Source organism: Pristiophorus japonicus, chromosome 5 (genome assembly GCF_044704955.1).
Source record: "Pristiophorus japonicus isolate sPriJap1 chromosome 5, sPriJap1.hap1, whole genome shotgun sequence".
NCBI classification, from domain to species: Eukaryota; Metazoa; Chordata; class Chondrichthyes; family Pristiophoridae; genus Pristiophorus; species Pristiophorus japonicus.
Window position 1 is genome coordinate 3771202 of NC_091981.1, and position 27871 is coordinate 3799072.

Consider the following 27871-nt stretch of genomic DNA (forward strand, 5'->3'; position numbering starts at 1 on the left):
ATGTGGGAATCCTGAATGGCCCATGCAGCCTGTTAAAGGGACCGCATGTGCCCAAAAAAATAAGAGGGAACATTGGTCATTGATCTGAAACGTTAACTCTGTATCTCTGTCCATAGGCCCTGCCTGACCACGTGAGTGTTTCCAACATTTTTTATTTTTCCCCCCTGGATTTTCAGCATCCGCAGTATTTTGCTTTTATTTCATTAACCGCAGTTGTTGTGGGCTTATGCCCACCAGAAGCTGGGTTAAAATTGTTCCAACCCTTTTCACACACAACTCTTGTCGCTAACAGACAAAAGATACTTTCATCCCATCCATATGGGCTGGAGTCAAACTCCGAACTCCACAAGGCCACTGCACTATGCAGACCCAAAGATCGTGGGTGGCGATGGGTTTGTTGAACAGTGGAAGCCCAATGTTGTTTCTTGGGCATTGTAGCTGGGACGTACATTTGCTTTAGGGATCTCACTCATGCTCCTCTTGCTGTTTTTTAAAAAAAAATCAATTGAGAGTAGGTTGAGAATTTCACCTTGACTTTGGAAATTATTGCTCAGAAATAGTAACATTTTTCCACTGCTCCTGTAGTTGAAGTACAGCACTGCCGTGGCTGCTAAGGAGGAAAACAAGGCCATTATTGAAAGAAAAGAGAAAGAAATCCTGGAGACGAGAGAGGCTGCCGAAAGAAAGGAGAACTCTTGTAATGTGCAGGTGAGACCTTAAACATTCACGCTCTGTTGAAGTGCTTGTTCCTTTGAGATGTGACTGGAAAGCATTGAAGTACTCCGGTTGAAAGTTAAACATTCATGGCTTCTCTAATGGGAGGCTCAACATTAGCACCAATCTTTTGAAAGGTGGAGATATTGAATGAACGTTTTTTTTGTCTTATTACTGCAAGTTGGATTTCTGATATTTTCTTTGAGTTACTTGAATTCACAAACTTTCTTGTGCATATGAACATTTTTTGATATCGATGACCAGAACATAAAGGCATAGCTTAAACAGTTAAATGCTGTTGCACCATATCCGTGAGTCAACTTAATTGCTAATTTAAGAAGTTTAATTATATTTCCACTTGAAGATTTGTGAATGTGCTTTTGAAGAGGAAGGGTATGCTACTGAAGTGCCACAAAATCCTAAATAAGAACATAAAAACATAAGAAATAGGGAGGAGTAGGCCATTCTTTAGCCATTCGGCCCCTCGAGCCTGCTCCGCCATTGAATAAGATCATGGTTGGTTTTAAGGAGCATCTTAAAGGAGGCGGAGAGGTTTGGGGAGGGAATTTCAGAGCTTACATAGAAACATAGAAAATAGGTGCAGGAGTAGGCCATTCGGCCCTTCTAGCCTGCACCGCCATTCAATGAGTTCATGGCTGAACATGCAACTTCAGTACCCCATTCCTGCTTTCTCCCCATACCCCTTGATTCCCCTAGTAGTAAGGACTTCATCTAACTCCTTTTTGAATATATTTAGTGAATTGGCCTCAACAACTTTCTGTGGTAGAGAATTCCACAGGTTCACCACTCTCTGGGTGAAGAAATTCCTCCTCATCTCGGTCCTAAATGGCTTCCCCCTTATCCTTAGACTGTGTCCCCTGGTTCTGGACTTCCCCAACATTGGGAACATTCTTCCTGCATCTAACCTGTCTAACCCCGTCAGAATTTTAAACGTTTCTATGAGGTCCCCTCTCATTCTTCTGAACTCCAGTGAATACAAGCCCAGTTGATCCAGTCTTTCTTGATAGGTCAGTCCCGCCATCCCGGGAATCAGTCTGGTGAACCTTCGCTGCACTCCCTCAATAGCAAGAATGTCCTTCCTCAGGTTAGGAGACCAAAACTGTACACAATACTCCAGGTGTGGCCTCACCAAGGCCCTGTACAATTGTAGCAAAACCTCCCTGCCCTTGTACTCAAATCCCCTCGCTATGAAGGCCAACATGCCATTTGCTTTCTTAGCCACCTGCTGTACCTGCATGCCAACCTTCAATGACTGATGTACCATGACACCCAGGTCTCTTTGCACCTGCCCTTTTCCTAATCTGTCACCATTCAGATAATAGTCTGTCTCTCTGTTTTTACCACCAAAGTGGATAACCTCACATTTATCCACATTATACTTCATCTGCCATGCATTTGCCCACTCACCTAACCTATCCAAGTCGCTCTGCAGCCTCATAGAATCCTCCTTGCAGCTCACACTGCCACCCAACTTAGTGTCATCCGCAAATTTGGAGATACTACATTTAATCCCCTCGTCTAAATCATTAATGTACAGTGTAAACAGCTGGGGCCCCAGCACAGAACCTTGCGGTACCCCACTAGTCACTGCCTGCCATTCTGAAAAGTCCCCATTTACTCCTACTCTTTGCTTCCTGTCTGACAACCAGTTCTCAATCCATGTCAGCACACTACCCCCAATCCCATGTGCTTTAACTTTGCACATTAATCTCTTGTGTGGGACCTTGTCGAAAGCCTTCTGAAAGTCCAAACACACCATATCAACTGGTTCTCCCTTGTCCACTCTACTGGAAACATCCTCAAAAAATTCCAGAAGATTTGTCAAGCATGATTTCCCTTTCACAAATCCATGCTGACTTGGACCTATCATATTACCTCTTTCCAAATGCACTGCTATGACATCCTTAATAATTGATTCCATCATTTTACCCACTACCGATGTCAGGCTGACCGGTCTGTAATTCCCTGTTTTCTCTCTCCCTCCTTTTTTAAAAAGTGGGGTTACATTGGCTACCCTCCACTCCATAGGAACTGATCCAGAGTCAATGAAATGTTGGAAAATGACTGTCAATGCATCCACTATTTCCAAGGCCACCTCCTTAAGTACTCTGGGATGCAGTCCATCAGGCCCTGGGGATTTATCGGCCTTCAATCCCATCAATTTCCCCAACACAATTTCCCGACTAATAAGGATTTCCCTCAGTTCCTCCTCCTTACTAGACCCTCCGACCCCTTTTATATCCGGGCCTTGGCAGCTGAAGACACGGCCACCAATGGTGGAATGATTATAATCAGGCATGCTCCAGAATTGGAGGAGTGCAGATATCTCCGAGGGTTGTGGGGCTGGAGGAGATTAGAGATAGGGAGGGGCGAGGCCATGAAGGGATTTAAAAATGAGGATGAGAATTTTAAAATTGAGGCTTTGCTTAACCAGCAGCCAATGCAGGTGAGCGAGCACAGGGGGTGATGGGTGAGCGGGACTTGGTGCAAGTTAGGACACGGGCAGTTTTGTTGTTCTGCACTACATTTGTATGACTTGCACTACCTTGCACATGACTTCTCATAAGAACATAAGAATTAGGAGCAGGAGTCGGCCATTTGGTCCCTCGAACCTGGTCTGCCATTCAATAAGATCATTACTGTGATCTTCGATCTCAACTCCACTTTCCCGCCCGATTCCCATATCCCTCGATTCCCCGAGAGTCCAAAAATCTCTCGATCTCAGCCTTGAATATACTCAACAATTCAGCCTCCACAGCCCTCTGGGGCAGAGAATTCCAAAGATTCACCACCCTCCGAGTGAAGAAATTCCTCCTCATCTCAGTCCTAAATGGCTGACCCCTTATCCTGAGACCTGCCCTCTAGTTCTAGACTCTCCAGCCCAGGGAAAACAACCTCTCGGTATCTATCCTGTCAATCCCCCTCAGAATCTTGTATGTTTCAATGAGATCACCTCTCATTCTTCTAAACGCCAGAGAGTATCGGCCCAATCTGCTCAATCTCTCCTCATAGGACAACCCTTCCATCCCAAGAATCAATGTAGTGTTATACAATAAAGCAAGTAGATAGTATGAGTCAACTAATATGTGAGTTAAGATGCTCAGTCTGCTTGTGGGAGCAGAAAATAGTGCTAAATCCAAGAAGGTGTCTACAGCAGATGCATACTTGTAATAAATGCACTTGCCTTCACATGGTAACCTTTGTGGGGGAATGTGTCTTTTTATATAGAGTGTGCTAGGATATGCTACTTGTGACTTAATTCAGTCCTGAACTGAGAGCCTCTGTTTCTGCTACGAGGGTATTTATTTTAAGCCCATATCCTCCCAACTATGAAATCCCATTAGCAACTAAGCTGCAATGACCAGTATTTGAGTGTTAAACCATGCCCAACGTCCTTGCTTTGAAATCCTCAGATGGAGATGATTTGTGAAGATCTGACCAACGCCACCCAGCAGCTCGAGCAGCTGACGGAGGACTCCCAGAAACAGGCAGCGATATTGCAGGTGATGCAGGAAGAAGCCGAGAAAAATGCAACAACCGTGAAAGAGCTTCAGGCCCAGGTAATAAAATTAAACGGTGCGACCTCACTTGTTGCAAAACTGCAGTAGGATGTTGCCACTCGTTCTCCGCGGTTATGAAGGTTATATCTTTCTCACTGTTTAGTTCTGATCCCTTTGTGTATATAGTTCCTGAACAGTCATCACCCTGAAACGTTAGGCTTTGATGTTTATGGGGCAATAATGGCAGGGCAGGAAAGTTAGTGCCCGGGAACATTTTGCGCCTCAGTAGGTAATTTTGGGCAGCTGGTCCTTGCGTTGGGGGGCGCAGCGGCAAGGAAAGCGTTGTACACCCCTCGTGGGGCATTAGGATGGGAAACTTCCGGGCTAAAGACCCGGGCTGAGAACGCTCCCAGTGGTGGTGGTGGGGGAGGGGGGGGAACTAATAAAAATACCACAAAAACATTGCCCACGCCAATACAAATCGCAAAAATACCCCAATCACACTTGCCTTAGGAGTCATTACTCGTCTCTTTGCCGACGGGATGGTTTTCCAGCTGGTCAGTGCGGGGGCAGGGGGCGCTTTGGGGCGTACGGGTCAGGCAAGAACCAAAACTCTCGTCGGTGTTGCAACCAGCGGCGTTGCACAGGCTCTTCCGGGCGTTGCCTCTCCACGCTGCTGTAAAACCGGACCCGAGGATCGCTGCGGGCGCTGGAGGCTGACTGCCCGCCCAGAACACCTCATTGGTCCCGAAAATCCAGTCCACTAACTGGTTCTTTCTCCGCAGACGCTGCCTGACCTGCTGAGTATTTCAGCATTTTCTGTTTTCATTTCAGATTTCCAGTATCCAGCTTTTGTAGAATATTTCTAGTTTACTGCACAGTTTATACTTGAGGAAATTCATCCACTGTTTATTGAAATCTGTTGGAAGTTAAACCGTTAATTGCTACACGTTGTGCGATTGTGTGCCCCATATGGTTAATATTCTGTTACCCATATTAAAAAAAAATGTCCTTTCTAAACGTGATTTTCTGTGGATTTTCCAGCTGAAGGGGAAAGACAATGAAATTTGTGAATACAAAAATAAACTGAGGCAGATTGAATCCTTCAGAGAGGTTTCTACTGACCTGCCACAGGTAAGATCACTGAATGTTTAACCTCTCCCGCCCCTTCCCTTGCCCCTCCTTTTCTACAATCAGCAACTTGTACTGGAGAACAGTTCCACGTTACCTCACCCAAGCGGTCACTCCCTTGTATAAGGGCTGAAACAGCATTGTGATCAGAACCTTAGCTTGCAGATAGTGGGCTGGCTTTGTACAGGATATCACAATTTTAACAAAGTTGAGGTTCTGATCGCAATATCGACCAAGGTACGTTATTTTCACCTGAGCTCTATCACTGCGGAGACTGGACGGAATTTTCTGGAGGACGGCGGATACACAAACATCAGAATTAGGAGTCGGCCCCTCGAGCCTGCTCCGCCATTCAATACGATCGTGGCTGATCTGATCCTGGCCTCAACTCCACTTTCCCGCCCGATCCCCATATCCCTCGATTCCCTGAGAGTCCAAAAATCTATCGATCTCAGCCTTGAATATACTCAACGACTCAGCATCCACAGCCCTCTGGGGCAGAGAATTCCAAAGATTCACCACCCTGAGTGAAGAAATTCCTCCTCATCTCAGTCCTAAATGGCCGACCCCTTATCCTGAGACTGTGACCCCTGGTTCTAGGCTCTCCAGCCCGGGGGAAACATCCTCCCTGCATCTACCCTGTCAAGCCCTGTAAGAATGTCGTGTCTTTAAATGAAATCTTCTCTCATTCTTCGAAACTATTGGGAAAACTGTACACAATACTCCAGGTGCGGTCTCACCAGGGCCCTATATAATTGCAGTTAAGATGTCTTTACTCTTGTACTCTCATCCTCTTGTAATAAAGGCCAACATACAATTTGCTTTCCTAATTTGATATGGTCGGGGAACCCAGAAGGCCTTGGGTGTGGGGGGGAAGGTTGATCGGAGGCCTTCTGAGGGGGTCTCTGATTGCAGGGGGTGGGTTACCTGGGGACCCTGGATCCAGGAGGTACTTGCTTCAGGATCCGTCTTGCTTTAACTGCCGGGTTTCACAAATAATTCGATGTTCCCCGTCCCGATCTGTCCCTCCTCCGTTAAAACCGGGAGGGTGAGGGGACGGGATCATTTCTGGAATCCCTCTACAACCCTTGACCCCACTTTGTTTGCCAGCTATCTCCCCATCTCCAACCTCCCTTTCCTATCCAAAATATTTGAATGTGTTGTTGCCTCTCAAATCCATGACCATCCTATCATGAATTCAAAGTTCCTAGTCACTTCAATCTGGTTTTCGCCCCTGCCACAGTACCGAAACGGCTCTCATCAAAGTCACAAATGACATCCTTCGTGAGTGTGACAAAGGCAAACTATCCCTCCTTATCCTTTTGGACCTGTCTGCAGTCTTTGACACGGTTGACCACTCCATCCTCCTCCAACGCCTCCATCGTTGTCCAGCTGGGTGGGACTGCACTTGCCTGGTTCCATTCTTATCTCTCTCATTGTAGCCAGAGAATCACCTGCAATGGCTTCTCTTCCTGCTTCCGCATCGTTACCTCTGGTGTCCCCCAAAGATCTGTCCTTGGCCCCCTCCTATTTCTCATCTACATGTTGCCCCTTGTTGACATCATCCGAAAACACAGCGTCAGTTTCCATTGACGACACCTAGCTCTACCTCGCCACCACTCCTGTCGACCCCTCCACGGTCTCTAAATTGTCAGACTGCTTGTCCGACTTCCAGTACTGGATGAGCAGAAATTTTCTCCAATTAAATATTGGGAAAACCGAAGCCATTATCTTTGGTCCCCGCCACAAACTGCGTTCCCTAACCACTGACTCCATCCCTCTCCCTAACATCAATTTGAGGGTGAAAAAGACTGTTCGCAACCTAGGTGTCATATTTGACCCTGAAATGAGTTTCCAGCCACATATCCGCGGCATAACTAAAACTGCCTTTTTCCACCTCCGTAACATCGCCTGTCTCTGCCCCTGCCTCAGCTCTTCTGCTGTTGAAGCCCTCGTGCTTTGTTACCTCAAGACTTGACTACTCCAACTCACTCCTGGCCGACCTTCCACATTCGACCCTACACAAACTTAAGGTCACCCAAAACTCAGCAGCCTGTGTACTAACTTGCACTAAGTCCCGCTCACCCATCACCCCTGTGCTTTCTGACCTACATTGGCTCCTGATTAAATAACATTTTGATTTCAAAATTCTCATCCTTGTTTACAAATCACTCCATGGCCTCGCCCCTCCTTATCTCTAATCTTTTTCAGCCTCACAACCCCACAATATGTCGGCGCTCCTCAAATTCTGGCCTCTTAAAATCTCTCATTATAACTGCTCAACCATCGGTGGCCGTGCCTTCAGCTGCCTGGGCCCCAAGCTCTGGAACTCCCTCCCTAAACCTCTTCGCCTCTCTACCTCTCTTTCCTCCTTTTAAGATGCTCCTTAAAACCTACCTCTTTAATCAAGCTTTTGGTCATCTTCCTTAATTTCTTCTTTTGTGGCTCGGTGTCAAATTTATCTGTTTTGTCTTGTAACACTCCTGTGAAGCACCTTGGGACATTTTGCTACGTTAAAAGCGCTATATAAATAAAAGTTATTAGCCCATATTTGACTATCACCACGCTCCAAACTCACTTTTTTTTTTAGGATAAAATTCCCCCCCACCTCCCCGCTACTTTTCCTTCCAACCAGTTTGTCGTTGGCCTGGATGCTGAGTGCATTCTTCTACCTAATAGCTGTTGAGGGTTGTGAAGGAATTGAGTGCCCACAGGTTCGTTCATGTTCTCAATGGTGGTGATGTTCACAACGCGAAGTTGCCTCACTTGCATCTACAGCAAAATATAGTCGCAGTGTCCCAGTTATAGAGAGATTTTGTAAGCTGAAGAGCAATCTGCTCTGCTAATTTGAAGATTTATTTTGGGGCCATTGTAATAATCTGTGGAAAAATGTGGATGTTGCACTGCTGCAGTTTGGAGTGGGAGGAGGTTTACTTTTTATTGTGGACCCCATCCCAGGAAATTGGGGGAGGTCAGCTTAACTCCTTCTTCGGCGCTGCATTAAAAGTCAATAGTATTCTAACCTTCAGGGCTGCTGACCGAGGGCCGTGCGGCTCTTTGTCGGCCGGCGTGGATACGATGGGCCGGAATGGCCTCCTTCTGCGCTGTAAATTTCTATGTTTCTATTAAAAGCAGAAGATGTATTGGGGTGATTGCTTGGCTCTACTGGAGTACTCCTGCCAAAACTCCAGTTGAAGGGCCCCCAATTTGGACAGATACGTCAGGTACTGGCTTATGCTGGGGTTTCCTGCAGGGCCACCTGAGCCTTGCAAAGCCAGTGATGCCAAGGGGGCAGAGAATTTACCAGGCGTTCCCACGCACTTGACCCTGGTCAGGATCCGATGTACAATAGGTGCGTACTTGCCCGATTCTGGTGGAAGTGGGATCCGCTTCAGAGTCGGGTATGGACCCCCCCCACCAATGCAAAATGTTGGTGGCGGTGGGGTTGAAGTGGCTGCTTTTTGTAAAGGGGCCCTCGAGGCGTAGAATCATAGAAATTTACAACACAGAAGGAGGCCATTTCGGCCCATCATGTCCATGCCGGCCGACAAAGAGCTACCCAGCCTAATCCCACTTTCCAGCTCTTGGTCCGCAGCCCTGTAGGTTACGGCACTTCAAGTGCACATCCCAGTACTTTCCAAACATGAGGATTTCTGCCTCTACCACCCTTTCAGACAGTGAGTTCCAGACCCCCACCACCCTCCTAGCTAAAATTCTCCAGTCCTGGCAGCATCCTTGTAAATCTTCTCTGTACCCTCTCCAGTGCATCCAAAATAGTTTTCTTTTGGTGGGGGCAGTCCTGGGACACCCCTCTTCCCTTTCCTCATTCTGCTGGGCCCTGCTCTCTGACCCCACAAATTCTGTTCGTGTGAGTTGTTCCGTTTACAAGATTTCTAAACTTGGTATAACTGCTGGAATCGCACCCGCGCAAATCTAAATATCCAGATCCCCTTAACTTGATGAGCGTACTTGTATAAAAAAATATGTAGCAACAGCTGACTGCATCTATGCGATAAACTTATTTTGAAAGGCATCATTATTTTTCAGCTTTTCCTGACCCCGCGAACTCCAAGAACCCCAACTTTCCAAGCAAATCCTGTTGGAATCCTGGAGTCGCAGCAGAGGGAATTGGATGACCGAAGGGCATCCCAGGCCACCTTGGAATTGCTGTTGTCCGAGATGGATTTGGAAAGGACGGCCAAGAATGAACAAATTCTACAACTTAAGGTACCATACAAGGGCTTGTGTTCACTTAATCTTTATATGGGTCAGTTAATCAATATACATAGTGAATAATTTTACTGAGTTATCTGAAAATATCTAAAACTAGATATAGAGTAACTTGTAGTTCAGAGCAAACTATAGACAAATAGTCTATTTTTGGACTTTTCAATTTACATATACTAATCCAGAACCAAGTACAGCAAAATATATCCAGGCTTGCCTGTGCACTAGTTTACTTCCCGGATTGTTGGGGAGTCTCCCGGTATGGATGTTGAATGTCCCGGGCACGGCTGCTATCAATCCAGAAGAGAAGCTCTTCATTTCCTTCCCTGCTGAGCACGCATGTACAGTCTATGGGAAGAAGACCTGTCCATTGTAATAAGAACATAAATAGGAGCAGGAGTAGGCCATTAGGCCCCTCGAGCCTGCTCCGCCATTCAATAAGATCACGGCTGATCCGATCATGGACTCGGCTCCACTTCCCCGCCCGCTCCCCATAATCCCTTATCCCCTTATCGTTTAAGAAACTGTCTATTTCTGCCTTAAATTTATTTAATGTCCCAGCTTCCACAGCTCTCTAAGGCAGCGAATTCCACAGATTTGCAACCCTCAGAGAAGAAATTTCTCCTCATCTCAGTTTTAAATGGGCGGCCCCTTATCCTAAGATCATGCCTTCTAGTTCTAGTCTTCCACATCAGTGGAAACATCCTCTGCATCCACCTTGTCCAGCCCCCTCAATCTTATATGTTTCAATAAGATCACCTCTCATTCTTCTGAATTCCAATGAGTAGAGGTCCAACCTACTCAACCTTTCCTCATAAGTCAACCCACTCATCCCCGGGATCAACCTAGTGAACCTTCTCTGAACTGTCTCCACAGCAAGATTATCCTTTCGTAAATATGGAAACCAAAACTGCACGCAGTATTCCAGGTGTGGCCTCACCAATACCCTGTACGGCTGTAACAAGACTTACCTGCTTTTATACTCCATCCCCTTTGCAATAAAGGTCAATATTCCATTTGCCTTCCTGATCACTTGCTGTACCTGCATACTAATCTTTTGTGTTCTATGCACAAGTACCCCCAGGTCCTGCTGTACTGCAGCACTTTGCAATCTTTCTCCATTTAAATAATAACCTGCTCTTTGATTTTTTTTTCTGCCGAAGTGCATGACCTCATACTTTCCAACATTATACTCCATCTGCCAAATTCTTGCCCACTCACTTAGCCTGTCTATGTCCTCCTGCAACAACTTTATGTCTTCCTGACACATTACCCGTCCTCCCATCTTTGTGTCATCAGCAAACTTGGCTACGTTACACTCAGTCCCGTCTTCCAAGTCGTTAATATAGATTGTAAATAGTTGGGGGCACCCCACTCGTTACTGGTTGCCAACCCAAGAATGAACCATTTATCCCGACTCTCTGTTACACTAGGAGATGTTATAGCTCGCTCGTCTTACTGACCTCATTCACCCCGTTTCTCTCATTCTCACTTGCACTCAAATTTCTCCCTTAACCACCACCTTTTGATACTTTAGAACTGTAAACCTCAAATCTATTTTGAAGGGTTTGTTTTGATGAATTGGTCTTTGTGCATAGCGGAGCAGCACACGCCAGGAAGGTCCCACGTTTAATCCCTGATCTGTGTTGAATTGAATCATAGAAATTTACAGCATGGAAGGAGGCCATTCAGCCCATCGTGTCTGTGCCGGCCGACCAAGAGCTATCCAGCCTAATCCCACTTTCCAGCTCTCGGTCCGTAGCCCTGTAGGTTACGGCACTTCAAGTGCACATCCAAGTACTTTTGAAATGTGAGGGTTTCTGCCTCTACCACCCTTTCAGGCAGTGAGTTCCAGACCCCCCTCTGAGTGAAACAAATTCCCCTCAAATCTCCTCTAAACCTCCTACCAATGACTTTAAATCTATGTCCCCTGGTTGTTGGCCCCCCCCCCCCGGCTAAGGGAAATAGGTCCCTCCTATCCACTCTATCTAGGCTCCTCATAATTTTATACACCTCAATTAAATCTCCCCTCAGCCTCCTCTATTCCAAAGAAAACAACCCCAGCCTATCCAATCTTTCCTTATCGCTAAAATTCTTCAGTCCTGGCAACATCCTGATTTGGCTTTGAGCTTTGATTTTGACTGGCTCGAATTGGGGAGAGGAAACTTGGGGTCCCTGCCCCCTGCTGAGCGCTCTCCATCAACTCTCAGCTGGAAGCTGAGCTTGCTCGGATTTTTATACCGGAATACTAAGAACCTGTGCTGGATCCTGTAATGAAGGCTAGAGAATGACTACAAATCTGAGCTCATCATTCACAAAGACTGATTTCCAGATATTATAAATAAATCCAATAGTATTGTTTAAATTGGAGGATGGAGCATGTAGCCAGCAGTATCGTTAATAGGATGTTCCAGAGATACTTTGGGGCGGAGGGAGAACAGTATTAAATATTTGGGGTATGCTAAAATCAGTTAATTCCCGATGAATATACTGGCTCAACATAATAGAATAATGGATAACTTAGAAATTGTTTGTAGAATACGTGGCAAAATAAACACACTTTTTACATTTTCCAATTACTTAGATTTCGGTTTGTCCACTTGGAATTAAGTCCGGTTTTGGCTTAAACTCAAACTAATCAACTGGGAATAAAAAAGAACATGTATAAATATTCTGCCACTTCTCTTTTCTTCCCTGTCCTAATGGCCAGAGTAATTAATCCTGCCAATGAACCGGTTTAGAGTTTTATCTCCTGCTGTTCCTGCAGAAAGTGATGTGTGGCATGCGGAAGCAGTCTGAAAATTGAACGTTGCCCTCCTGTGCAAGTCCTTTTGAAATATGTGGTTTAATGCTTAGAAAATGGATAACGGAAATCAAATTTCCCTAGTTTTTGATGCACTTTTTTATCTTTTTTCTTACCCCCCCCCCCCCCCCCCCCCCCCCCCCCCCCCAAAAAAAACCATTCTAGAGCCAGTTATGTGAATCAAAAAATCTTCGGCTGGAAATGGATACTTTGGAGAGGCACTGTCGGAATTTGGAGAGTTATATAGACGCACAGAAAAGGTACAAAGTGGGGATTACAAGTCTGTTTTTACAGTTTAAGATATTTTTTTTTGTCAAATCATTTTGAAGCTTTTTTTTTAACTATTTAGAAGTGAGTTTCAAATATTTTTAACATTCTGCTTCACTGTCCCAACCATCTATTTTGGAGAGGGAAGCAACATTTTTTTTTAAAAAGAGGTTGTAAATAGACTGGGAAATCCTGCTATTTTTCATTAAATGCCAGTTTTAAAGGCAGTGAAGAGCCTATATTCAGCAGGTTGACGTGGTTGTGCCATGGGGGCAACCAGTCACTGTTTCATGTGAGAATTGTAGCCCAATACCTTGTGGAGTACGTTCCTCTGTGGAACTTGGAGGGTGGAATTCTTGTGTAACCGCTCGACCTTGCATCCAAGTGATGAGATCGCTTGTCATTCACACAGATAATGTGAATGAGAGTTTTTGGTGCAGGTGGTGACTTTGGGCCATTCTTGGTTCCGGAGCAGCACTCTTGCATCAGAAGGTCGGGGGCTGAAATCCCACGCCAGGACTTGTGTGCATAATCTAGGTTGACACTTCAGGAAGTGCTGTGTTTTTAAAATTTAGGATGAGATGTTAAACCGAGGCCCCGTTTGCCCCGTGGACGTAAATGACCCTGTGGCATTTTCGAGGAAGGGCTGGCGAGTTTTCCCAGAGCACGGACCAACATTGATCCCTAAAGCAACACCGGCAGACATTAATTAAATGGTCGTTCATCTCAGTGCTGTTTGTGAGATCTTGCTGTGCATACATTGGCTGCTGGTGTTCCTACAAAGCAGCAACTGCACTTCAAGTAATTCCATGGCGGTAAAGCACTTGGAGAGTCCTGAGGACATGAAAGGTGCTACATAAATGCAAGTTTGTTCTTTTGCTAAGAGATAAAATTGGATCAATTTCCTTGACCAGATGCATAAAGTAGACTTTGATCCAAAGTTACCGTTGAGCTGTGCAGCCACGCAGCGCTCTGGAGGTCCCACGCGGGCTGGCTCACCGGCTTTTAAATGGAAAAACAACGCAGGCGCGTTGTTGTGTCTTTAGATGCTTTGATCATGGCTCCACGAGACAATGTTGTACTTGAACTGTAGTGGCCTTTTATTGATAACTCCAGAGTGAGGATCACAATGATGGCCTGCCTTTTATACTATCCCAGGCACACCTGTACAGGTAACCTGCGATTCTCCCACTGCAGTGCCCTCTGGTGGCACACCTTGTAATAGTGCAAACAGTGCAATAGTACATGACACGCGGAAATTTGAAAGGACCACACACCCCAAAAATAAATTGGAGAGTACATTGCTTGGATTAAGGTTAGGGGTTCATTTCATGAATAGATTGATGTGTGCATCCTCTCTCGTATAAAGTATTTTATTACAATTGTATGTCGCACTCATAATTGTATATATTGTTTGTAATAATTGGTTTTCATCTGTAAATAGAAGCTTTGGTTCCGCAGCTTTTGGGGTTCTGATGATGTAGGTCAGCGAAGTACTCATTTTCTGCGCATTACATCGCGATACAAAGCAATGGGTCGTTACCTAATGTGGTGTGAGGTGGCAGAACTTTTCCCAATAAAATCTGAAATTGGAATGGTTACTCATGTGCTTCAAATAATATAAAATTACTGAAATAAATTCCTGGTCCTCAACCAAAGGCAATCACTTTCGGATCAACTTGATTTTCCGTGTTTCAAATTTGTTTCCTTTGGTATGGTATAATTCTATAAATGTTTGTATTTTATTTTAAAGCAATGCTATCACTGAGCCACAGCGTCCAAACGAGCCAGAGAAGAAATTAGTAGAAGAATTAAAGGCCAAGGTATTCCTACTTTCTTGTGACTTTTTGGCATAGCCACATGATCTCATGCACAAAGTTGGCTGCCGCGCTGCCTACGTTACAACAGTGACTACACTTTTGATAAGTACTTCATTGGCTGCAAAGCGCTGTGGGACTTCTGGTGGTCGTGAAAGGCATTGTAGAAATGCAAGTCTTTTTTTCTGTGTAAATTTATTTTTCCGATTTATTTAATCTAGCATTCTGTACATTTGTATGATTTGGACAACTTGTAAACATCAATGTTTTCACGGTTGTACTTTCTCGATGGTGTTGGCTAAACTACGTATCCTAAAAATCAAATAAGATGAAAGCGCAGTCATCAAAATCTTGGGAGTTTATTTTCTTAAGGCTAAACAAATTCTAGGTTCCTCATGTTACAAGGCTATATAGTCATCATCATAGGCAGTCCCTCGGAATCGAGGAAGACTTGCTTCCACTCTTAAAATGAGTCCTTAGGTGGCTGAACAGTCCAATATGAGAGCCACAGTCCCCGTCACAGGTGGGACAGATAGTTGTTGAGGGTAAGGGAGGGTGGGGAGTCTGGTTTGCCGCACGCTCCTTCCGCTGCCTGCGCTTGATTTCTGCATGTTCTCGGCGACGAGACTCAAGGTGCTCGGCGCCCTCCCAGATGCACTTCCTCCACTTAGGGCGGTCTTTGGCCAGGGACTCCCAGGTGTCGGTGAGGATGTTGCACTTTTCAGGGAGGCTATGAGTAGCCACAGTTTGCTCCCCTGCCAATAACAATGGTTTAATTTAATTAATATAAAGTTGGATGGAATCGCTCTGATGGTTCAGGTGAGCTAAGTCAGTGAGGAATTGATTTGTCCAGATTCACTTCCTGCTCTGCAGCGTTGGCTGATCTCGCCCAGGGTTGCGGTAAATCTGCTAGATTTGCACGCTATACATGCCTAGGTTAGGGAGAGAAATTTGGCTAGAGATATTCGTGATCACAATCCAGCAACTCCTACTGTGAGCACCAGGTGAATCTTGGTCACGATGCCGACTACGATTGTAATAACCTCGGTGAGATACCAGGTTGCAGCCAACACCCGTGAAACTCTGCTCCAGCAAAGAGCCAATGTCCTCAGGAGAGAGGGGAAGGGAGAACCTCGGAAAGGAGCGGGGTGGGAGAGGACAAATGCAGCCAGTTCTTGGGGCCCAGTTTAAAATGTGCAGAATTGGAAATCTTTTATCATTGGCTGGCTGATATTTTTAACATACAAGATGTAGATTATGTTGCAGCTTATTGTGGTCACAAAACACTGATTTTTTTCATTTTTAAAATTTGACAGGCAGCAGTAATAGAACAACTGGCCAGTGTGGAAGCTGAGTAAGTGGATATTTTTCATGTTACTATGACCATTGCATGGTAATATTTGTTTACGGTGAGGTTTGACAAGCTCACTTGGTGATGGCACCGTGTGACTGACCAGAAGGTAACTAGTTTGAGTTACGGTTTGTGCTGGTATCTGATGGAAGCCGGGATGGGGTTTTCTACAAATGGCCTCTGCCACAGTGGTGCTAAAATTGATCTCCGCATCCCTGGGTTAGAGAGAGATTACTATCATAAGAACCCAAGAATTAGGAGCAGGAGTAGGCCATTCGGCCCCTCGAGCCTGCTCTGCCATTCAGTGAGATCATGGTTGACCTTCTACCTCAACTCCACTTTCCAGCACTATCCCCATATCCCTTGATTCCTTTTAATATCCAAAAATCTATCGATCTCTGTCTTGAAATACTCAACAACTGAGCCTCCACACCCCTGTGGGGTACAGAATTCCAAAGATTCACCACCCTCTGAGTGAAGAAATTTCTCCTCATCTCAGTCCTAAATGGCCGACCCCTTATCCTGAGACTGTGACCCCTGGTTCTAGACTCCCCAGCCCGGGGGAAACATCCTCCCTGCATCGGCCCTACCAAGCCCTGTAAGAATTTTGTATGTTTCATAAGAAATAGGAGCAGGAGTAGGCCATACAGTCCCTTGAGCCTGCTCCGCCATTTAATACGATCATGGCTGATCCGATCATGGACTCGGCTCCACTTCCCTGCCCGCTCCCCATAACCCCTTATTCCCTTATCGTTTAAGAAACTGTCTATTTGCCTTAAATTTATTCAATGTCCGAGCTTCCACAGATTCACAACCCTCAGAGAAGAAATTCCTCCTCATCTCAGTTTTAAATGGGCGGCCCCTTAATCTAAGATTATGCCCTCTAGTTCTAGTCTCCCCCATCAGTGGAAACATTCTCTCTGCATCCACCTTGTCAAGCGCCCTCATAATCTTATATGTTTCGCCGAAATCACCTCTCATTCTTCTGAATTCCAATGAGTAGAGGCCCAACCTACTCAACCCCCTCCCCAGAATCAACCGAGTGAACCTTCTCTGAACTGCCTCCAAAGCAAATATATCCTTTCTTAAATATGGAAACCAAAACTGTACGCAGTATTCCAGGTGTGGCCTCACCAATACCCTGTATAGCTGTAGCAAGATTTCTCTGCTTTTATACTCCATCCCCTTTGCAATAAAAGCCAAGATTCCATTTGCCTTCCTGATCACTTGCTGTACATGCATACTATCCTTTTGTGTTTCATGCACCAGTACCCCCAGGTCCTGTTGTATTGCAGCACTTTGCAATCATTCTCCATTTAAATAATAACTTGCTCTTTGATTTTTTTCTGCCAAAGTGCATGACCCCACACTTTTCAATATTGTACTCCATCTGCCAAATTTTTGCCCACTCACTTAGCCTGTCTCTGTCCTTTTGCAGATTTTTGTGTCCACCTCACATAGTGCTTTTCCTCCCATCTTTGTATCGTCAGCAAACTTGGCTACATCACACTCAGTTCTTTCTTCCAAGTCGTTAATATAGATATCGTTTCAATGAGATCACCCCTCATTCTTCTAAACACTAGAGAATATAGGCCTCGTCTACTCAATCTATCGAGTGACGTCTGCTGGGAAGTACGCATGTGTCGACTTTGTGTGCGGACAGTATTGGGCTTTTTTGTTACAATGACTCTGACCACCCCCACTATGGTTGAATAGCTGCTAACCTTCGCTGTCTGGGCTTGGACGACCAGGGGTACTGTGAGTGATTCTTATACACATTGTTATATTTTGGATTTGGAGTTTAGCTAACCAGAAAACGATCACTTAGTCAGCAAGCATTTTCAATTTCCCGGTGGATTGATTCTCTCCGAATTCAGAGCTAATTTTGTTTTAAGATGGGTCTTCTCAATATATTCTTCCAGCCCTACCCCTCTCCTTTTTCCCTGAAAGTACGGTGTTGACTCATGTTGGGGTATAATTCTATCACCATCTTATCATTGAGGCTTCACGAGCTCTGCACTGTCCACAACGTGGCCTTTTCACTAGGAATCATTTGATACTGATTTAGCAGGGCGGGGGGGAGGAAGGATCTGTGGCTGATTACGCACCGTGCCCCACACACCCCTAACCCAGGGCACTGAGAGCAACTCGTACCATAGCTGCGTCTGCAGCTGAGGTTGGCACATATAAGAAATTAAACCTGTCATTATATAAATTTACAGCACAGAAGGAGGCCATTTCGGCCTATCGTATATTTAAAAAAAGGAGGCAGACAGAAAGCAGGAATCTATAGACCAGTTAGCCTAACATCTGTGGTTGGGAAAATGTCGGAGTCCATTATTAAAGAAGCAGTAGCAGGACATTTGGAAAAGCAAAATTCGGTCAGGCAGAGTCAGCATGGATTTATGAAGGGGAAGTCATGTTTGACAAATTTGCTGGAGTCCTTTGAGGATGCAATAAACAGGGTGGATACAGGGGAGCCAGTGGATGTGGTGTATTTGGACTTCCAGAAGACATTTGACAAGGTGCCACATAAAAGGTTACTGCACAAGATAAAAGTTCATGGGGTTGGGGGTAATAAAATAGCATGGATAGAGGATTGGCTAACGAACAGAGTCGGGATAAATGGTTCATTCTCTGGTTGGCAACCAGTAACTAGTGGGATGCAGCAGGGATCAGTGCTGGGACATCAACTATTTACAATCTATATTAGCGACTTGGAAGCAGGGACTGAGTGTAACGTAGCCAAGTTTGCTGACGATACAAAGATAGGAGGAAAACCAATGTGTGAGGAGGACACACAAAATCTGCAAAAGGACATAGACAGGCTAAGTAAGTGGGCAAAAATTTGGCAGATGGAGTATAATGTTGGAAAGTGTGAGGTCATGCACTTTGGCAGAAAAAAATCAGAGAGCAAGTTATTATTTAAATGGAGAAAGATTGCAAAGTGCTGCAGTACAGCGGGACCTGAGGGTACTTTTGCATGAAACACAAAAGGATAGTATGCAGGTACAGCAAATGATCAGGAAGGCCAATGGTATCTTGGCAAAGGGGATGGAGTATAAAAGCAGGGAAGTCTTACTACAGCTATATAAGGTATTACTGAGGCCACACCTGGAATCCTGTGTGCAATTTTGGTTTCCATATTTACGAAAGGATATACTTTGGAGGCAATTCAGAGAAGGTTTACTAGGTTGATTCGGGGGATAAGGGAGTTGACTTATGAGGATAGATTGAGCCTCTACTCATTAAAATTCAGAAGAATGAGATCGAAACGTATAAGATTATGAGGGGGCTTGACAAGGTGGATGCAGAGAGGATGTTTCCACTGATGGGGGAGACTAGAACTAGAGGGCACGATCTTTGAATAAGGGGCCGCCCATTTAAAACAGAGATGAGGAGAAATTTCTTCTCTCAGTGGGTTGTAAATCTGTGGAGTTTGTTGCCTCAGAGTTGTGGAAGCTGGGTCATTGTCTATTTCTGTCTTAAATTTATTCAATTTCTTAAACGATTAGGGGTTATGGGGAGCGGGTCGGGAAGTGGAGCTGAGTCCATGATCAGATCAGCCATGATTGTATTGAATGGCGAAGCAGGCTCATGGGGCAGTATCGCCTACTCCTGCTCCTATTTCTTATTTATTCTGTCCGTGCCGGCCAACCAAGAGCTATCCAGCCTCATCCCACTTTCCAGCTCTCGGTCCGTAGCCCTGTAGGTTACGGCACTTCAGGTGCACATCCAGGTACTTTTTAAATGTGGTGAGGGTTTCTGCCTCTACCACCCTTTCAGGCAGTGAGTTCCAGACCCCCACCACCCTCTGGGTGAACAAAGTTCTCCTCAACTCCCCTCTAAATCTTCTATCAATTACTTTCAATCCATGCCCCTGGTTATTGACCCCTCTGCTAAGGGTAATAGGTTATTTTCTGGTCTGTCTAGTAGCAGACTATATGATGCATTGATCCATTGGGAAACTTGCTCATATTCTGTCCTTTGTTTGTTTATATCACTGCAAAAGAGTCCTGTTTATTAAAAGAAAAGTGACAACGTACATAAATAAGGCCTAAAATGGTAAACTAAAACTACTTTGCAAAATACTGTTGTACTCTTATACACACTTTTTTAAAAAAAAACTTCAAAACTGGTGTAGCTTCTCTCCCAGGAATTCCGCTTGTTAAATTGTGCATACCAATCTCTTCTGTCTCTAGCTTGATGGAGAAAACCACAACGCTGGACATAATTCAGTGCTCCATTAAAGATTTTCAGGAGGAGCTGGAGCGGACCAGGAGTTTAGAAACCAAAGCTTTCAATGACAAGGAAGTGTTTCGGTCAGCGCTGGAATCTGCTTGTGAAGAGAAAGAAAGGCTTACTTGGGTAATTAGTGATGTTTGTTGAATTAAAGATCGGAGAGAGCTGAACGCAGCTGTATTTACCCGAAGGTCAATCATTTTCTATTGCAGGAAGGAGGGGAAAAACACTTGCAGGCATGATCTTTTTTCCAAAAAACTTTGCCGTTTTCATTTGTTGTGTATCAGAGGGGGAAGCGGAACTGAGAAAATACAAGTAATCTATTGATGTGAAATCCGGTGCACAGACCACGCCGTCACAGATTTTTATGACTACACTGATGTGGCTTTTGCTGTGTGGTGTATCGAATCGTGGCTGTAATTACATAGGAGGTTTTAAAGCACTGTCGTCTCTTAATTTAAATTATCTGACCATTCAATTTTTTTTCAGTAAATTCTCACTTTGTCACTTAATTCAAATAATTGGATAGTATTTTTATTACATAGGATACACATGGGCCATTCAGCCCAACCAGTCCATGCCGGCGTTTATGCTCCACTCGAGCCTCCTCCTGTCTTTCCTCATCTAAATCTATCAGCATAACCCTCTATTCCCTTCTCCCCCATTGGCTTGTCCAGCCTCCCCTTAAATACATCGATACTATTCGCCTCAACCACTCCCTGTGGCAGCGAGTTCCACATTCTCACCACTCTCTGGGTAAAGAAGTTTCTCCTGAATTCCCCATTGGATTTCTGGGTGACTATCTTGTATTGATGGCCTCTAGTTATGCTCCTCCCCACAAGTGGAAACACTCTCTCTGGATCTACTATCAAAACCTTTCATCATTTTACAGACCTCTCTTAGGCCACCTAATAGTCATCTGATGATTAAAAGTTGTTTTGTGCTAAGGAACCGAATAAATGTTCCACTATAACTTTCTGAATTGAAACCTGGGCAATATATTTATAGTGTTTTGAGATGTGAGAAAGTGATTTCAGGTTTCTGATTGAACTCAAGCTATTTGAGAATACTTCAGTCAAGGTGTATTCAGTGGCACCGTATGTAGGATCTACATGATGTACATGTTAAACAGTGAAGTGCACTTTGGGAAGAGTGGTTTGTAAATGTGACTAACCTGTTTAACAATAACTACTGTTCACTTTTCAACAGTCAAACTTCCAGAATTTGACTAAGTTAAAATACAGAGACTTTCTGCTGTAACTTGGTTTAAAGTTTTGAGAAGATGTTTAAAATAAATTCGTAAAGAATTGGCATAGGCACTCAATATTAGCTGCTGGATTTCTTGTGCTTTCTCCACCCACCATCTGTTCTTTAGGTCGCGGGTTTTCTCGGCCTTCAGACGTCTGTAGAGCTGCTTTCTTGCCCACTAGTTGTGTTGCTGCTTCCAGTCCAAGAATGCCTTGCGCTTGCGGTATATTAGCTCCTGGATCTCCTGGTCGTTCTCGTCGAACCAGTCTTGGTGTTTCCTGGTCGAGTGACCGAGCATCTCTTTGCAGGTGCTGATTATGGAAGTTTGAGGGCAGGCCAGGCGCTGTGGGCGCTCTGCATCTCTGGGAGTTGTTGGGTTGGTCGCGAGGCGCTGGCTGAATAGGGCTTTCTTAGCAGGATCTTTGATTGCTCCGGAGTTGATTTTCCTGCGACATTGTATCTGTTGCCGTCGCTGTTTTGGGACTACATTGATGGAGATGACAGAGCGAATTAGGCGGTGGTCCGTCCAGCAGTCGTCCGTTCCTGTCATGGCGCAGGTGATGCACGCATCTTTGCGGTCCCTCGCTTGGACGATGACGTAGTCTAGCAGATGCTAGTGCTTGGAGTGAGGGTATTGCTATGAAGCTTTATATTTGTCCTTCTGAAGGAACAGGGTATTGTTTGTGACAAGGCCATGTTCTAAGCATTTCGTCAGGAGGAGGGTGCCATTGGAGTTGGCTTTCCCTACCCTTTCTCTACCGATCATACCTCCCGAGGGGTCAGTTTCCTTTCCAACTCTGGCGTTGAAGTTGCCAAGGAGGATCAGCTTGTTGCTCATTGGAACTCGTTTGAGGCTGGAGTAGAATTCCTCTTTGGTCTCGTCTGTAGCTTCCAGTGTTGGGGCGTATGCGCTGAAGACTGAAGCACACTGGTTCCAAGCTAGGGTGAGCCGAAGAGTCATGCGGTGTTCGTTTATCCCGCAGGGGGCGTCTCTGAGACGGCCCACTGGCTCGCTTTTTACGGCAAAGCCCACCGCATGGAGGCGGCGTTCTGCTTCTGGTTTGCCTTTCCAGAAGGATGTGTAGCCAGCACCTTGTTCTTTGAGCTGGCTTTCCCCTGCCCGCCGGGTCTCGCTTAGAGCGACGATGTCTATGTCGAAGCACTTGAGTTCCCGGGTAACAATAGCGGTGCAGCATTCCGGTCTGTTGCTGCTGGGGTTGTCCATGAGGGTCCTGACGTTCCACGTCCCGAACTTCATCTTAAAGTGTGGAAGAAGCCTGTGCACGAATTCTTTTAACGTGGGGTGACCGTTGCACAACAGCCACACGGGCTTGACCGAGCACAGTCTTGATCCAGTGGCAAGGGGATCCAAGACGACTGGACACCAGGCTCTGCTGGTGCAAACATGCGAGGATTCTTCAGCGCAGTCAAGACGATCTACGGCCTTACCCCACTGCTGGCCAAGAACGGAGAGGTGCTCATTAAGGACAGAGGGGCAGTCAGTGGCTGCTGGAAGGAACACTTCGAGGATCTCCTTAACCGTCTTCAACGTGAGTGTCCTCGACTCCATCCTACAGCATGCCACCCGCCACCATCTCGGCACAACCCCAGCTCGGCACAAGGTTGAAAAGGCCATCCGACAACTGAAGAACAAGTCATCAGGAGCAGATGGAATCCCCGCCAAAGCACTAAAACATGGCGGAGAAGCATTACTGGAAGGAGGAGAGCATTCCAGGAGATCTCAGATCCTGTAATTGTAACCATCTTCAAGAAAGGTGACCAGTCCAACTGCTGTAACTATAGAGTAATCTCCTTGCTGTTTACCACCAGGAAAGTCATTGCAAGAATCCTTCTCCATCGCCTTCTCCCTGTAGCTGAAGAGCTCCTCTGAGTCGCAATGCGGATTCCGCCCACTAAGGGGCACAATGGACATGATCTTCACTGTGCGGCAGATACAAGAGAAATGCAGGGAACAGCACCAACCCTTGTACATGGCCTTCTTTGACTTCTCAAAAGCCTTTGACACTGTCAACTGTGAAGGATTATGGAGCATCTTCCTCGGATTCGGCTGCCCTCAAGTTTGTTACCATCCTGACCAACAGACCCATTCCACGTTTGGACCGGGGTCAAGCAAGGCTGTGTCATCGCACCAACGCTCTTCTCGATCATCCTTGCTGCAATGCTCCATCTCTCCCTCGGCAAGCACCCCGTTGGAGTGGAGCTAAATTACAGGACAAACTGGAATCTGTTAAACCTCCGCTGCCTCCAGGCCAGATCCAAGGTCATCCCATTCTCGTCATTGAATTACAGTTCGTCTGCGCACACTGAGGCCGAACGAGGTACTTTGTATACCTGCGACATTCTGCGGTTTCTGCATTTCGTTGATTGCAACCACTTTGCTTGGGTCGGTTTTGAGTCCATCACTAGACAGTATGTGTCCCATGTATTTTATATTGAACACTCTTAGTTCAACATAACTCTATTTATTTGGGACATCTCAGACAGCCATGTGGAGCTTAAGATGGCGTTCCTTCACAAACCCTCTCTCTCAATACAGCTCCCTATACCTCCTAGCTAGAGAGGACTATACATTTTCTCATTACACTCCCATCCTGAGTCATCGACTTACAATACGAAGTTGACGCTTGCGTCTGCGCACGCTCTGAGGCCGAACTCCAAGTCATCGTCAACACGTTCACCGAGGCGTACGAGAGCATAGGCCTTGCACTAAACATCCGTAAGGCAAAGGTCCTCTACCAGCCTGACCCCACCACACAGCACTGCCCCCACCCCCCGATTATCAAAATCCACGACGAGACCTTGGAAAACGTGGACCATTTTCCATACCTCGGGAGCCTACTATCAGCAAGGGCAGACATCGACGAGGAGGTCCAACACCGCCTTCAATGTGCCAGCGCAGCCTTCGGTCACCTGAGGGCAAAGAGTGTTTTGAAGACCAGGACTTCAAATCTGGCACCAAACTTAAGGTCTACAGAGCAGTAGTGATACCCGCCCTCCTATATGGCTCCGAGACGTGGACTATATACAGCAGACACCTCAAAGCGCTGGAGAAGTACCACCAGTGCTGCCTCCGCAAGATCTTGCAAATCCATTGGCAGGATAGGTGCACCAACGTTAGTGTTCTCGCTCAGGCCAACATCCCCAGCATCGAAGCATTGACTACGCTCGATCAGCTCTGCTGGATGGGCCACATTGTCCATATGCCTGCTACAAGACTTGCAAACTAAGTGCTCTACTTGGAGCTCCGACATGGCCAGCGAGCCCCAGGTGGGCAGAGGAAATGCTTCAAGGACACCCTCAAAGCCTCTTGGGGGGCGGGTGGAAGGGGGAAGGGAAGCGGGGGGAAGGGGGAGGAGGAGAGGAAAGGTGCAACATCCCCACCGACACCTGGGAATCCCTGGCCCAAGACCGCCCTAAGTGGAGGAAAAGCATCCAGGAGGGCGCTGAGCACCTCGAGTCTCATCGCCGAGAGCATGCAGAAACCAAGCGTCGACAGCGGAAGGAGAGTGTGGCTAACCAGGCTCCCCACCCACCCATTGCTCCAACCACTGTCCCACCTGTGACAGACACCGTAGATCCCACATTGGACTCTGCAGTCACCTGAGAACTCATTTTTAGAGTGGAAGCAAGTCATCCTCGACTCCGAGGGACTGCCTATGATGATGATCATTCAATGATGAACTCTTCTGCTGAAGGTGTTGCGATAACTGGATGCAATATTTCCACGTAACTGAAGTTGTACCAGAGCTGCAGATGAACTGTAAATAGTTGGTCTCTTTTTAAAAAGGCACATCATATTGGCATTTGTTAATGTATTTCCAGGTGCTTTCATTTTTTTTAAATATTTGTCAATGTGAAGGATGTTGGCACTGGGAAGGAAACAACACAACATTTCAGGCAGCCGGTGCCAGATTATAACATGGCCAGCTGCAGGGTAGCACGTCCTAAAAGAGTACCCATCCTCTTCTGGCCTGTGATAAAATCATACAGTAGTACAGCACAGAAGGTGCCAGCTTTTCGAAAAGCAATCCTGTTAGTCCCACTCTCCCTGCTCTTCCCCCATATCCCTGCAATTTTTTTTCTCCAAGTATTTATCCAATTTCCTCTTAAAGGCTATTATTGAATCTGTAACCACCGCCCTATCAGCCAGTGTATAGCCATTCATTGCGTTTTTAAAAAAAGTTTCCCCTCGTGTCGCCTCTAATTCTTTTGCCAATCACCTTATATCTGTGCTCTCTGCTTATCGGCCCTCCAGACACTGGGAACAGTTTCTCTTTATTTACCCTATCTAAACCCTTCACGATTTATTTCTATTCTCATCTCCATTTCCCACGCATCATCTTTGTAACTTTTCTGTGTGAAATGGCAAAGTAGGGGTGGGTTTTTTTTTGACATAGACCCATGCCGTCTGAGTTTATCCTACCAAACTACCTGAAAACTCTGTTCATGTGGGATCCTTGCAGCCGGCCTATAAGAGACTTCACTGGCTCCATGTAGGCTGCTTCATACCCAGATACCTTGCTCAAAAAAGCACAGTGCACCCACCAACTAGTACCCTATCGTAGGGGAATCTAAGAACTCGGGGGCATAGTTTCAAAATAAGACTGAAATGAGGAGGAATTTCTTCTGAGGGTCATGAATCTGGAATTCTCTACCCCAGACAGCTGTGGAGGCTGGGTCATTAAATATATTTAAGGTGGAGATAGACATATTTTTGAAGGATAAGGGAGTCAAGGGATATGGGAAGTGGAGTTGAGCCCAAGATCAGATCAGCCATGATCTTATTGAATGGCGGAGCAGGCTTGAGGGGCCAAATGGCCGACTCCTCCTAATTAATTCTTAAGTTCTTATGTACCCAGTGGTGATCTCTTTCATGTACAATTAAAGTTAACAAGATTTTTTTTTTTGCTTATGTGTAAGCTACACATTTCTTAATTCTTTGTTGTTAAACTACAGGAGGTTGAAACTCTGAGGCATCAAGTGGCCAGCCTTACTGAAGAGAATGGAAAGCTGATGGGACATCAGAACTTGCACCAAAAAATCCAACATTTGGTTAAAGTCAAGAAGGACCATGTTCGAGTCCTAGAGGTACGCTATCTTAAAAACCACGGCAAATATTGTCTCTATTAGATTTCATATTTTTGATTGGGGAAACTTTTGTTTCGAAGTCGCACATTAAATGAATTGCCCTTTTCTTCTTTCTCGTATCTTTTAATAAAAGAAATTGCAATTATCATTGTTTTTCTGGCATGCTCCCCTGCTGCCATGAAGACATTGACTGATTTAGGGGTCAGTGGGCACCAATTTCACCTCCAGGACTCTGCCCGAGTTGCCATTATTTAAACTGACCACTGGGCAGGCATCATCCAAACCCAAATCTGTCCTCGTCCAATGGAAAACTTTCAGGAGCTAGAGGCCTGATTTATTTACCTTCCCTCTTCTTCTGAATTTGCCAGCTGTGACTCGGTAGGTAGCACCCTCACCTCTGAGTCAGACGGTTGTGGGTTCAAGTCCCATTCCAGAGAAGTGAGCACAAAAATCTAGGCTGACATTCCCAGTGCAGAACTGAGGGAGCGCCGCACTGTCGGAGGGGCAGTACTGAGGGAATGCTGCACTGTCGGAGGGGCAGTACTGAGGGAGTGCCGCACTGTCGGAGGGGCAGTACTGAGGGAGCGCCGCGCTGTCGGAGGGGCAGTACTGAGGGAGCGCCGCACTGTCGGAGGGGCAGTACTGAGGGAGCGCCGCACTGTCGGAGGGGCAGTACTGAGGGAGCGCCGCACTGTCGGAGGGGCAGTACTGAGGGAGCGCCGCACTGTCGGAGGGGCAGTACTGAGGGAGCGCCGCACTGTCGGAGGTGCAGTACTGAGGGAGCGCCGCACTGTCGGAGGGGCAGAACTGAGGGAGCGCCGCACTGTCGGAGTGGCAGTACTGAGGGAGTGCTGCACTGTCGGAGGGGCAGTACTGAGGGAGTGCTGCACTGTCGGAGGTGCCGTCTTTCGGATGAGATGGTAAACCGAGGCCCCGTCTGCTCTCTCAGGTGGACGTAAAAGTTCTTGCAGCACTATTTCAAAGAAGAGCAGATGTGTTATCCCAGGTGTCTTGGGGCCAATATTTATCCTTAACCAACATCACTAAAACAGGTTATCTGGTCATTATCACGTTGCTGTTTGTGGGAGCTTCCTGTGCACAAATTGGCTGCCGTGTTTCTTACATTACAACAGTGACTACACTTCAAAATGTATTTCAATGACTAAAGCACTTTGGAACATCCAGTGGTCTTGAAAGGTGCTATAGAAATGCAAGTCTGTCTTTCTAATTTGGGTGTGGTGAAACCAATTGTAACAGCCCAGAATACAATTCCACCTGAGATCCGTTAAACAAGCGCAAAATAGGTATTGAACCTCTAGAACCACTGACCTTTTTCACATTCAAGGTTTTATGATCCTCTGTACATAAATCCTTCCCAAACAGATTCTTAATTACATTCTGTATATAAGATGCTAAGTGAAAATAGTTTCTCTGTATCTAC

The 27871-nt window shown here is 45.9% G+C and overlaps 1 protein-coding gene across 3 annotated transcripts in view; it reads left to right on the forward strand.

Annotated features, from left to right (window-relative positions):
• kif15 (kinesin family member 15) overlaps nucleotides 1-27871 on the forward strand; it is a 144477-nt gene that overhangs the window by 111551 nt on the left and 5055 nt on the right. For all 3 annotated transcript variants that reach the window (XM_070880311.1, XM_070880310.1, XM_070880312.1), the window contains exons 26-34: nucleotides 586-708; nucleotides 4149-4295; nucleotides 5280-5369; nucleotides 9414-9593; nucleotides 12562-12656; nucleotides 14417-14486; nucleotides 15797-15834; nucleotides 20034-20199; nucleotides 26299-26430. In XM_070880311.1, the coding sequence (XP_070736412.1) occupies nucleotides 586-708; nucleotides 4149-4295; nucleotides 5280-5369; nucleotides 9414-9593; nucleotides 12562-12656; nucleotides 14417-14486; nucleotides 15797-15834; nucleotides 20034-20199; nucleotides 26299-26430 (1041 nt within the window). The remainder of the gene's footprint in view (nucleotides 1-585; nucleotides 709-4148; nucleotides 4296-5279; nucleotides 5370-9413; nucleotides 9594-12561; nucleotides 12657-14416; nucleotides 14487-15796; nucleotides 15835-20033; nucleotides 20200-26298; nucleotides 26431-27871) is intronic.